Consider the following 14,117-nt stretch of genomic DNA (forward strand, 5'->3'; position numbering starts at 1 on the left):
GCACCTTGTCCACGTCATCGGGCCGCAATAACTGAAATTCATCCAATAAATCTGGACCAGACGGCAGCGTTGGTGTCTCCTTTGAAACCTCTGAATCAATAGTGGTGTCCAGCTCGTGACAAATCTAAGCGATTTTCTCCCTGAAATGCCTGGCAAAGTCGTCACAGCAGGCCTTTGAGGGTGGAATCAGGTCTTCCTTTGGACCTGGACGAACCAGGCCTTGCACCACTCAAAAGAGCTCCGCCGGACGGCATTGTGAGGAGGCAATGGAAGCGGAAAAGAATCTCTTTTTTGCCGCCCTCACCGCCACAGCATAGGCCCGATAGTGGGCTCTTAAGTGTGTTCGGTCAGATTCATCTCGTGATTTCCTCCACCTACGCTCTAGTCGTCTCCCAACCTGCTTCATTGCCCTCAATTCAGGAGTATACCAAGGGGAAGAGCGGGCTCTGCCCGGTGGGAGAGGACGCTTAGGAACGATCGTGTCTACAGCCCTGGTCATCTCCCCATTCCACAGTTCGACCAGAGCCTCGACAGGAGCACCCGTCTTGTCAGCCGGAAACTCCCCCAGGGCTTTCAGGAATCCTTCTGGATCCATCTGGCTCCGGGGGCGGACCCACATAATCGGGTCCGCACTCTTACAGAGGGAGAAGTCGCTCTCGAGCACAAACCTCACCAGGAAGTGATCTGACCATGACAGGGGAGTCAAGCATAAATTCCTCACCCTCAGACCACCCTCTTCCTGCCCCGTCGAGAAAACCAGGTCCAGAGTGTGTCCCCGTTCATGGGTCGGGCCGGTGACATGTTGAGACAGCCCCATGGCCGTCATGGAGGCCATGAAGTCCTGAGCCGCCCCGGTCAGACTAGCCTTGGCATGGAGATTGAAGTCCCCCAGGACCAACATCCTGGGGGTCCTCAACACCAGGTCCGAGACAGTCTCCGTCAGCTCAGGCAGGGAGACTGTTGGGCAGAAGGGTGCACGGTACACCAACAGAATCCCCAGTCTGTCTCGGTTGCCCAACACCAAGTAGAGACACTCCAGCCCTGGTCTCGAAGGGACCGGAAGTCCCGTGAGATAGATGGAGGCTCGGTAAACCAAAGCGACCCCCCCCTCCCCTCCCCTCCGGCCGTGAGCAGTGCTGGACCAGATACCCGGGCGGGCACACTTGGGAGAGGGCAACATCCCCCCCCTCCCGCCCAGGTCTCCGTTATGCAGACCAGGTCGGCCCCCTCATCCACAATCAGGTCCTGGATGAGGGCAGATTTGTTATTGACCGACCTGGCATTAAGCAACTGCACCGTCAGGCCGGAGGGGCGACTGATGAGGCACCCTCGTCAGTCACCCTCTGGCTGGGAGCAAAACCAGAAGTAGGGACAGGTGTCAGCCATCTGTCCCTCCTTCTTCTATGCGGACACGTTAAGCTCCCACCGCTGTTACGTCCCTTGCCAATAACCACCTCAATGGCGGCACCCGTGCGCTCCCCAGGAAACATAAGCGGCAGCATGGCCAGGGACGACTCCATAAAACGATTAAAAATACTACTAAAAAAAAAAAAGCCTCACTCACAGCCCAGCAGGGGGCCTACTATCGCCAAGCGAAAGCCCCTGGCCAGCCCCGCCCCCTGCTCGGCCACCCGAACGGCGGCACCCGCCCTTTGGCCGACGCCCTACGGCTGCCGGCCCAAGGCCGCCGGCGCTTTCTAGCCACCGGCCCTGCGACGCCCCGCCTCGTCCGGAGCACGCCTGCCACACGTGCTGGGGCGTGGCGGAGCAGCCAAGTGGGCGGTGGATGGCGGCGCGGCGCGGCCTTACGCGGCGAGGCAGCGGCTCCCCTCCGGCGCGGCGCGGTCTTACACAGTTTGTTCTAGGACTGGTGGCCCCCTTAATCACTGTGATCCCGCTCACCAGACTACATGTGCAACTGCTTCAACTCTGGTTCCTGTCATCATTCAACATCAGGACAGAGCCCCACCTGACCAAACTTGGACTTCCCTTTTTGATACAGACAGACAAGTGGTGTACCGATGTAACCAACACCACAGTTGGAGCCATGTTCTGCTCACCAGAACTAACCATGGCAATTATAACAGATGCCTCGCTCTCAGGATGGGGAGCTCACTGTGTTCCCTCCCAAGATACAAGGAAAATGGGTCCCACATGAGAGCCGTATGAACTTTCTAGAGCTCCTCGCAGTTCAGAAAGCTCTCCAAGCTTTTCAGACTCTAATCCATGACAGAAATGTCCAGAGTATTATAGAGTATTACAGACAACACCACATGTCCAGAGTGCATGTCCAGAGTATTGCACACGGCACCACGGTTGTTAGATATATCAACAAACAAGGGGGAACAAGATTGCTGTCCCTTCATCTTCTTGCCACCAGGATAGGAGATAGTGTGCTGCCTGGCACATCAGCTTGTTGAGCCAACAATTTAACCACACTCAGGATCGATCCACTTTTTCTCACCATCTACAAAGAGAAAGTGGTACTCCACCTCAATCCCACTTTCCTTCCAAAAGTCATTTCCACCTTTCACATTAATGAACCTATTGTACTTCTAGCCTTCTTTCAGTCACTTTCCAACCCAGTTGAGCTAGTCTTCCACCCCTTAGATGTCCACAGGGCTCTAGCCTTTTATAAGGCTACAACGCAGCCTATTTGTAAGGCACAAAGACTTTTTATTGCCTATGGAGGTGCATCTCAACATTCATTTACCTCCTCACAGAGATTTGCCAAGTAGATATCTTACACAATCCACCTAACATACAATCTCGCTTATCTCCAACTCAATGGCCTTATCAATACACACTCCACCAGAGTGACAGCAATCTCCACAGCCATGTATGCTGGAGTGTCTCTTACTGAAATCTGTTGTGCCCCAACCTTCATTCACCATGATTGGCTTGAGATTTGAGCTAAAGCTGACTGCAGCTTTGGGAGATCTGTCGTCCTTTCACTTCTGAGCAACATCACCCTCCTGTAAGAGGTAAGCTCGCTTGTTGCCCATATGTGTGGTGTACAGAGACCATGATGAAGAAAGGTAGCTTGCCTACCGCTAACTGTCATTCTTCGAGTGGTCATTGTGCATTCACATATGCCCACCATACTCACTATGTCACTTGATACATATGGGATACACACACCCCATACCCCCAAGGGAAAGGGACATGCTTATGATGGCAGTCTTATCATTCAAACTGAGGTCTTGGTGGGAGCCCCTCACCTCACACTGGGCATGTCTATAGGATAGGCTCCTGCTGAATAATAAATAATCAGCTTGTGAGTCTTCCCAGCTGAGTTCTGTGCATGCGCACAGAGCCCATATGTACAAATGCACGAATGACCACTTGAAGAATGACAGTTACAGGTAGGCGACCTGCCTTTTTCTCATCTGTAAAGGCACTTCAATTTTCAATTTCCACAAATCAGAGAAACTGGGTGGGTAATGATGTTCAGTAAGGGAAAATTTGCTTTGATGTGTTTTCTGATTTGGATATTAATTTCAGAGAAAAAATGCATTTTTTTTGGCAGTTACTGGTGGTGGGAGAAAGAAACATAGAAACAGAGTGAGTCAGAAGGGGCCTCCCGGGCCATCTAGTCTGACCTCCGGCACCAGCCGGCTCCACTCATGACATGCCCACCATGTGGACGTCCAGCCTATCCTTGAAAACCCACACTGATGGGGCCTCAACGTCCTCTCGGGGTCCTGACTGTCAGGAAGTGCTTCCTGGCATCCAAATGGAACCTTGGCTCCCTGAGCTTTGCTCCATTGGAGTGTGTCCTGCCTTCCTCTGCAGGGAAGAACGGGTCTCTACCCATCTCCATGTGACATCCCTCACATACCTGTATGTCGCCAACATATCCCCTCTGAGTCTCCTCTTCTCCAGGCTGAAGAGACCCACTTCCCTCAGTCTCTCCTCATACGGCATCCCTCATCCCTCATAGGGCATCCCCTGCAAACCGGCCACCAACCTTGTGGCCCTACACTGTACTGACTCCAACCTGGCTATATCCTTTCTGTAATGAGGGGCCCAAAACTGAACACGATACTCCAGTTGCGGGCGCACCAGAGTCGTGTAGAGTGGTAGTAATACCTCTCTTGATCTAGAAGCCACACTTCTGGCTTTGCAACCAAGGGTGGTGTTCGTCCTCTTGACCACCACATCACACTGCTGACTCATGTTTAGTACCCCGAGGTTCCTTCCACAAGTGCTGCTCTCCAGCCACTTGTCACCTAACCTGTACTTATGACAGCTATTCCTGTGCCCCAAGTGCAAGATCTTGCACTTATCCACATTGAACACCATCCTGTTGTCTTCTGCCCACTTCCATAGTCTGTCCAGATCCTTTTGGATCTGGAGTACCTGCTCCTCCGTTGTGGCCACTGCTCCAGTTTTAGTGTCGTCTGCAAATTTGATCAGCAGACTGTTCACCCCTTCTTCCATGTCGTTAATGAAAAGATTAAACAGGATCGGTCCCAGGACAGAGCCCTGGGGGACCCCGCTTGTCACTGGCCACCATCCCAGTGATTCCCCACTAATGGTTACCTTCTGCTTTTGGTTAGTCAGCCATGCCCTGATCCACTGGACAGTGTTTTGGTGTATCCCAAAACTCCTCAGTTTCTCCACCAGGATATCATGGGGCACTTTGTCAAAGGCCTTGCTGAAATCCAGGTATACCACATCCACTGCATCCCCTCCATCTAGCCATCTCGAAACCTTGTCATAGAATTCCACAGTTTGTCTGGCAGGACCTGTTTTTGTGGAAGCCGTGTTGTGTGGCTGTCAGCCTCCCTTAACTATCTAGCATCAATCGATCTCTCTCCATTATGAGCCTTTCCATTGTTTTTCCTACAGTGGACGTAAGGCTCACCGGTCTATAATTCCCCATGTCCTTTCTACTACCCTTTTTGAAAATTTCTTCTTTTGAAAGAAGGGAAGGTAGGTGTGCATCCATCCATTCTGTGATAGATACCCATCTCTCTCTACTGGGAATGCAACTATCAACATAAAAGTTTCCCCACCCATTTGAAAATATTCTGTCTTAACTGATTAAGATCAAAGGAAAGCTTCACTTCCCAATATGATAAGTAACGGTAATGCAGTAGAATGTTCTTCTCATCTTCTAATTCATGTTTAATTCTTCCTTACACATTTTCCCTGCTTAGTAACGTAAATTGTTAGTGCCAAGTAGCCGAAGTTCAGCTTTCAGAGTTGCTTGCAATAACACTGTAAGGCTGGCAATGGTTGTGTATCTAAAGGGCCATATTTGGGAAATCCTAAATATTGTGCGAAACCCTGTGATTCATAAAAGCTGGTGACCAAAACAAAGGTTAGGACTATTTTTAAATCACACAACACACAAAGAACCAGTTCTCATGATCATTGCTGCACACCATGACTTATTTAAGTCATGGTATGCTGTGGTCCATTCTGGTGTGCCATGTAGCTTGTGATGTCCATATTCAGGAACTGTGGATTATTTGAGGGTTATACAACCCTAGTACAGCCCTTGGTATGTTGCTGGTTATGCCACATTCTTAGAGTACACAGTCCTCAGGTTCAGATGATACAGCAAATGATGGCTTGAATATTCTGAATGGCTTGCCAACACATAGCCCCACTATGGCTTATATAGGAATAAGAATAAATGCTGGGAGCTCTGGAAGGAGACATTCTTGGTAAGAATATTATTTTTAATCCATTCATAATGGTGGGGTGTTTTTCAGAATGAATGTGCATTAGAATGGTTTATTATTATTATTATTATTATTATTATTATTATTATTATTATTATTATTACATTTCTATGCCGCCCCTTGCCGAAGCCTCGGGGCGGCTTACAACACAATAAAATACATTGAAATACAATAGAACATAATAAATTACCACTAAATACAAAAATACAAAAAATACACTGAGATACAATAATATAAAATTAAAATTAACAGTATAAAATAAGTAAATAAAGAATATAGGAGGAGAAAAGAGAAGGAAGAAGAAGTTGCCCTGGCCAGATCATATATTTTAACAATTAAAATGATGTTTAAATAAAAAGGTCTTTACCTGGTGCCGAAAAACCAGTAACTACGGTGCCACGCGGACCTCTTTGGGGAGTGAATTCCATAGGTTGGGTGCCACCGCAGAGAAAGCCCTCCTCCGAGTACTTACTCTCCTAATTTCTTTCATGGAGGGTTCCCGGAGAAGGGACTCTCCCGCAGATCTCAAGGGGCGGTCGGGCATATACGGACGTAAGTGCTCGTTCAGGTAGCCAGGACCCAAGCCGTTTGGGGCTTTATAGGTCACAACCAACACCTTGAATTGGGCCCAGGCTTCAATGGGAAGCCAGTGAAGCTGACGGAGGACTGGAGTCATGTGAGCATAACGCCCCGTCCCCGTCAGCAACCTGGCAGCTCTATTTTGCACCAATTGAAGTGTTCGGACCGTCTTCAGGGGAAGCCCTACGTAAAGCGCATTACAGAAGTCTAGGTGGGAAGTCACCAGCGCGTGTGTCACCATCGCCAGGCAGTCGTACTCCAGGTAGGGGCGCAGCTGATTAATCAGCCGAAGCTGAAGGAAGGCGCTCCTCGCCACCGCTGTCACCTGAGCTTCCAAAGAAAGCTCCGGGTCGAGGAGTACTCCTAAGCTGCAGACCTTGTCCCTAAGAGGGAGTGTTGCACCATTCAGGACCAGGTCAAATCCACCCTCTCCGAAGCCCGATAAGGAGTACAGAGCCACGATAAAACTATTAGGACAGTGTTTCCTGTTTTAGCATATGTTTACATCTCTAGCGCCTAAATTGCTTGTTGTATTCTCTACTATGGTGATTCAGACCCAGGTTGATGACAGATTGCTTTGTAATAATAAATATTAGCTAGTTGGAGATAATCATTCCAAGTATGCACTCAGGGTGAATCTATGTAATAATAGTCAATTTCGATAAAGGCATGTTCAAGCTGATTAAAACATTCCTCTGAAACTACCACTCTAGAGCTTTCCTGCATCAGCTAAACTTGCAAGACTCTTGATTAAAACTGAATCACTCAGTTCTGTGATCTATGAGTAGGTATCTGAAATACTGTGTGGCTCCCTGCTTGAATTGGTTGTATATGATTAGGTCTTTTGCTGCCCTTTATAGGTGTGATCTATACAACTGCAAAAAGTAAGATTTTGGAATGGGAAGAGAGAAGTGGGATAGTTCTTATTTCCTATGATGAAAAGTGTTAATGTTCTTGTAGAATGCTTATGGAAGTTGCACCAAATATACATGTGTGCTGCTCTTCAAATTCATGTAGTGTGTTACAGCACAGTTCTTGAATCACAGTTCTTTGAGCTTTCATCATCTCTGGATATGTATGGACTTTAATCAAGCATGCCAGATCAAAAATAGAGAACATGGACATATGCTCTTGTCTGCATTTATACTGTATATTTATCTCCTACTAATTATTAAAACTTAGTTGGTGCACCTGGAGCATTACAGTTCAGTTCTTAAATCTAAGTGCATACACACGAGATGATATAATCAAGCTCCTGTATTGGCAAAAGTAAGAAAAACCTCCCAAGCAACAGTGCAATATTTTATTGACCAAATGAGGGGATATTATTAGGCTTACTCTAAAGTCAGCAATGAAGTACAGGTCATATCTTCTGTCTCAGTTGCATATTTCTATGTCTAATTCCTTTCTTTACGGTCTGAACATACCGTATTTTTCGCTCTATAAGACACGCCTGACCATAAGACACACCTAGTTTTTAGAGGAGGAAAACAAGAAAAAAAAATTCTGAATCAAATGAGCACATAATCACAGGCACATTCCCCATCACTTCCCCATGGGCTGCACATCTGACAGACTTACTGCACACACATATTCACTCTATAAGACGCACAGACATTTCCCCTTACTTTTGAGGGGGGAAAAGTGCATCTTATAGGGCAAAAAATACGGTAATTGATTCCCATGCTTATCACGTGCCTCTAAAATTAGCCTTGATCATATAGGGAGCATGGCTTTTGAAAGTTCTCACAACACATGATCACTCAGACTTGGCTTAGGAAGCTGTGTTTAGGCTTGTGGCTACTCTAGATCTGAAATGGGTGAAAGGAGAAAATCCATTAGTACTCTTTGGTGCGCTAGTAGACAGCATCTCAAACTCCAGTGCCACAACATATGAGAGATTACTTAATAAAAGAAACAGTGACTAAAGAGAATAATAGATGAAGTGAATGAACCCTAATGAATAAAATAAACTTGGTCAAAACTTTGGTCACAGATATAGTCATTGTCACAGTCATGACTATGACTCTTTAAAGTACCTCATTAACACAGGATTTTTTCTAGTTTTTGTGTTGTTTACCAGAAGAGCATTGTATGAGCAAGTTATTCTATAAGCCTCTCATAGCAAGGGTGGGTAACCTCTGTGGACTGAAGACATAATACCAGCCTCTGCTGTGGTGGAAAGACACCTCTGAATTAAACTCAGAGTAACCACTAGATCCAAAAGTAAGATATATCTAGGGGGAGGATCCTAAGAAGTTTTTATAAGCTCACTGGATTCATGAGACTGTTGTTTTCTTATATGTTGGCAGCATGGGAAATTCTTCATTGTAGGGGAATACCTGCTTTGCTGATGTAATGGTGTACTTGGGCCACTGCTGTGGTTATTTGGCATGCCTTGTCCAACTCTGTCGTGCATGAAGCCCCGACAGAAACAGTGACTCGCGAGGAGACCTTGCACTTGGCACCCTGCACCCAAGAGTCGGCCCCACAACCCAATGCAGGAACAACTGAACCAGCTATTGCATCTTCCCCTGAGCCCCAGCTCATTGAGCAAACGCCTGGACCTTTATCAGAGACAGTCATGAGAAAGAGGCAGAGCAAACTGCCTCCTCCCCTCCTGGTGCTGATCTCCCCGAGCCAGAAACAGAAGACACTATAGGTGTCATAGATTTCTCAAAAGCTGAAAACAGACGTCTTTGCGCAGATTTGAACAAATACAAAACAGACAACGTAAGAGAGAGGAAAGGCGTGACTTGGGAGAATGATCCCACGTGAGCTCAGAAAGAGAAGCCATTATAGGACTGACATCTGCTCTGCAGGGACCGCTATTAGGGAACTTATCTATAGTATCGTAAATCTTGTAGACAATTAACATTAAAGGACTTTAGTTTTATTGCTCTGTGGAGAGTTGAATGTTTATACAACCCTTTCACGACAAACCCTGCTTTCAGGACGGCAGTGCAGGCATAGTGAAAGCTAACAGAAAATCCTGAAGAGGGTAAGATAGGGCTTCTGTAGAAGTTGCAGGGTAAGCTTTGCTATAGCTCTTTGGGTTCCATGTGTGTATAATGCAAAGCAGGTTGATAGAGCATGTATTTTCAGAAGAATAAAAAGCCATGTGTTAGAAAATTATTTGTCTGTAAAAGAATGGAGGACATATGCTATTTATATGAGCTCTCGCTGTTTTAATTATCATTAGAAGTGATCTGTTTCATCAATTTTTGATGTCAGAGCGGCCAAACAGCATCCTTTAGTGAATCATGAATATAACATGGCCCACAAAGTATTAGACCCCCTGAGAATGCAGTATTTTATATGTACAGATTCATCAGAGGCTTGCATCTTGTTTCAGCACGGATAATTATTATCTGTGCTACACTGAAACAGTTATGTTATAGCTAATGATGCTCTGCTGAAAATATTGTTTAAAAGAATACATAATTTCTGTGAATTTCCATTCACCTGCCATTAATCATTTTTGGTTAGATCTGGGCAGCAGAGGATAAACAGATGTTGAAATATTTTGTTTATTTATTTGATTTACATCCCAGTTATTCCTAAATGAGTTCAAAGAGGCTCTCAGTCTTATCCCTGCAACAACAAGCCTGTGATGTAGCTTGGGCTGAGAGTTTGTGATTGGCCCAAAGTCACCCAGCTGCTTCCATGGCTTAGCGGGGACTAGACCCAGATTGCCTATGTGCCAGTCCCACACTCTTTAACCACTACACTTCACTAGCTCCCCAATATTGTGAATATCGTCACATGCGATTATTGTCTCATAGTTATGAACTATCTTCAGCTTGTTGGGTTCTGAACAAGAGCGTAATAACTAAGGGCAGTATTTTTTTTCTCTTCAAGGTCACTCATTAATCAGTGTTGGAATGTGCACACGACAACTGTTTGATACTGTGTAATATTTATTCTTTGCCATTTACTATGTGAATAATCAAGGGACGAGAAAAGGCATGCCGAAAAAAGTTCTAAAATACACATCCCTGAGAAAGATTATAGCATAAAATTACTGTATTTCTGAATTGTTGTCTCCAATTCACCTGCAAGGAATTACATATGCATGAGCTCCTGGGCTGAAAATGGCAAAATGGTGTACCTGTATATACAAAGTCATCTGTAAACTCAGCATTTACTACAGTAGAATGGCACATTTGGTGAATTGTTCAGAATTTATTTTGATCATAGCTTTTGTATTCTTGAGTGGTGCTGTTTACTTGCTAGGGAGCATATGCTCCTTTGATTATTGTATTGGGTTTACAAAGGTCTGAGAGCCCTGAATTGGGCTATAGGATGTGGTATATAACCTCTTTAATTAATTAATTAATTAATTAATTAATCTTGGCTCAGAACATGGGATTTTAGTAAAAGGAAGTTCAACATCTGTGTGGGAGGAACAACAGCCTTCATTGCCTTGTAGTTATTGTGCTTTATTATTATGGACTACAGTTAGGACCCCAGTGGAAATGAATATCTCATCTGGGATAGATATGGAGCTCCTAGTGGACAATTTTGCCTGTGTTCATGTATGCCTGGCCTGGTTGGAAGTTTCAGTTTTGTTACAACTTTTGTGGTTGTGGCTGGTTTGACTTGATAGGTAGTTTATTCTTTCGTCTCTTAATATGAACTGCTGAATGGATTGCTTAATGAGGGTATAATGTTGACATCGTTGTATTAGATATTCTTGGACTACTGGTATCTTTTATGCATAAACTTTTGGTGTGCTTTAATGAACTGCTTTGAACCGTCAAAGCTATGTTTTAACTAAGTATGTTAATACTATAATTGTCATTCTATTGGATGTACTTCTCAACTGTTTTGATCATAATGTACTTGTGGAAAGTGCAGTATAAAAACCTTATTCTAAACAATATGTGCTTCTTCCTGTCTGTGAAATCACCTGCAATTCTTATAAAAACTGGGTTTAAAGAGCTGTGAAACATTCTGTTCTCAATTCTGTGCTCAAAAATGCTCACAGAACGTGCACAGAATGAGCTCAAAATGTTTAGATTAAAAGATTTAACTCTCTGTTTAGTTTACTTTCAAGGTCAGTAAAAGATTTGACTCTCCCTGATTGTATAAGGGGTATGCAGTGCTTTTGATGCTGATGTACAATTGCAGTTCATAGGTTGATAGGTTACAGTAAGTATGTTTATTTAATCAAACCACTTGACTATACAGAGAAAAAACGAAGCTGAACTTGTAGCTTTTGATAATACTCCTGGTTTTTGTGAACTTTGTGAGGTTTGCTTTCAGTTTGACACTTTGTCATAAGTTTTGTACTTTCAAGCATGAATATTTGATCCCTTTCCCATCTCTCCTCTTCTCTTCTCCTCTCCCCACCCAAATATACAGATTGCAGAGAGATCTTGCTGCCAATGATGACAGATCAGCTGAAGTACCATTTGGAAAGGCAAGAAGACCTGGAAGCCTGTTGCCAGTTGCTCAGCAACATCTTGGAAGTACTTTACAGGAAAGATGTGGTCAGTAAACAGTGTATATTTGCAAACAGCTTAATTTGCTGAAGAGCTGTGATACTCCCAGAGGACAGAATTGTAATCCTTCTCTTTACTACCCTCTTATGGATGACCAGTAAGGGTCATTGAAGTTAGGATCTCTGTAGGAGTCAGGTGAAACAAGGAACAAAGTTTGTTTCACTTACTCCTTTAAAATATTTGATTCCAGACTGGCTTTTCAGCTGAGTAGCTTATCATTCGAGCACAATCTGTGCTCTAACCAGTTGCCCCTACTCCCCTGCTTACTAATCTTAAGTATGCAGCTGACTGTTGGCTTTTTAACTCTATTTAAGTGCTAGCTAGTACTTTCTTTCCTTCAAGCTGCTGTCTCTTAGACATTTGCATTCCTGAGAAGAATAGGAAGAAAACTTATCTAACTGAGGTGTCAACAGAATTATTCTTAACAATATTCCTACTTTCTGGCAGAATAAGAGTAACTTGGCAACATGGACTTCTGAATTGATGCAGTCTATCCATATTGCACTGTGAAGCAGGTCTTTAGTCCTACATGCATAGAGTATTTTGAAAATGGCTTTTAATTATATTGTAGCAGCAAAGAGGTTTGTGTTTTTTAAGTATGATCATCACAGGAAGTCTGTCCACTCTCAGCTTTTTCACTTTGGCTCTCTTAGCCACAGGGCACATGGATAAATGCAGAATGCTAGATGGACAGCATGAATTATTTATAAGGAGTTTAAAATTCACAACAAGCTTCCATGTTACCTTCTGAAAATAATTTGTGTTTTGTGGGTGCCTATTCAACCAGCTAAGTAAGAAGAATAGAAACAGCTGTTTTCTTTAAGAACCACTTTCTGATTAGAGGATGTTTGTCCTTGTGTCACCAAAATAGCAGAGTAGGCTGTATAGTTCAAGATTTGGGAAATGTTATGTGCGCTTCCATGTGTGCTGCTGTTGGCAACTGATTGTATTATATTTCAATTCTTCCAAATTTTCAACATGCAAATTCACCAGTATGATAAGGCTCTTGTGCTTATTGGACTTGAAGTCCCATGTGCACCAAGATGGTAAAATTGAGAACTAGAGGATTATTTAGCCAAGATTTCTTGGTTTACTTTGTAGATCTATTAGTTACCTGTGGTACTGTTTATCCTGATCACCTTCTAGCATTCTTGGCAAAATGTGACCTTGGCTAGTACACTCCACCATTAGGACTAAATATTTATGAAAAGAGTTGGTTGAGTTGCACTTTGGGGCACAAGCAATTATCTTGCAGTTTCTTTACCTGCTGAGATGAGCAAAGTTGAAATTCTTCTGCTTAGGAAAGTGTCAGGGGACTTGCTGAGAAGATAAATAAGTGAATCGACTTGTCAGGATCTGGGCTGCTTTGGTGGCCAGAACCAGAACAACTACCACTATATTTGCAGGATTGATCACAAGGCCTGCTAGATCTCTCATTCTGCTGGTGAGTGCCAGCCAAGGTTCCTGGGGGAAGAGCTATATAAGAGCAAGTTCTTCCTTCCAGAACTGGCCTCATCAGCACAGGTCTTCCAGTAGCAGCATTGCCTGCACCTTGCCTAATAGTGCTGCCTTTCCATGTTGCCTTGCTGTTGTGCCTGCCTCTTGCCTGACTTAAATCTTGCTTTGTCTGTGTATACTGCCTTGCTGTGTTGCCTCAGTAATACAGAGCTTCTTGCAAGCTATGGTTCAGCTCCTGCATCTTGCATGATCCTTGTGGCATCTGGTTCCTGTTGACTCATGTATCTTGCCTTGCGGTGTGTCTTGCTATGCCATGTCTCTTGCCCTGTTATCCTGTCCAGAAGTACCTGCACCTCTGTTTGTTCTCCTTGTTCTTGATCCTTGGCTTGTTCCTGACCCTGTCCTTGTTTTGCTCTGATGCATTCTTCTTGGTCCTGACCTCAGCCTATACTGTGACTATGATTTGGACTTTCCATTAAACCCTGCTTTTGGACTTCATCTTTCTTGAAGTTCTATTTCCCTCCTCCTGGTGCCTGAGTTGCCCTTGTCTTGTCGTCTCATTGGCCACCCACATTGTGACCCCAGACACTGACATGGCTGAATTGAAAGAACCCATTTTAAATGTTGACAGAGGTCCACTTTCTAAAGAATATTTGGGAAATGGAAAACTGTATTTGTTAAAAGTGTTATTTTAGCACAAAGATAAAGTGAGCAAAGACTTGTGATTTTATTTATGTATAGTTGGATTCATAATATGCATTAACCAATAGTCCAGGAGGGTTCTTTGGGCTGATTTACAGAACAAACAATGACAATAAAAACAATATACAGCAATATAACAATCAACTCCCATCATAAACAGAAACCACAACAATAT

At 44.2% G+C, this 14,117-nt stretch overlaps 1 protein-coding gene across 6 annotated transcripts in view; it reads left to right on the plus strand.

The window, feature by feature from the left end:
- Window positions 1-14,117, plus strand: part of DOCK1 (dedicator of cytokinesis 1) — a 550,659-nt gene that overhangs the window by 152,898 nt on the left and 383,644 nt on the right. For all 6 annotated transcript variants that reach the window (XR_006416228.1, XM_044445702.1, XM_044445703.1 and 3 more), the window contains exon 26: window positions 11,643-11,770. Coding sequence is in view for 5 of the 6 variants with exons in the window: in XM_044445702.1 (XP_044301637.1) it covers window positions 11,643-11,770 (128 nt within the window). In the remaining variant the exon portion in view is untranslated. The remainder of the gene's footprint in view (window positions 1-11,642; window positions 11,771-14,117) is intronic.

This window comes from Varanus komodoensis, unplaced genomic scaffold, assembly GCF_004798865.1.
Source record: "Varanus komodoensis strain SLA01 unplaced genomic scaffold, ASM479886v1 scaffold49, whole genome shotgun sequence".
Lineage (NCBI taxonomy): Eukaryota > Metazoa > Chordata > Lepidosauria > Squamata > Varanidae > Varanus > Varanus komodoensis.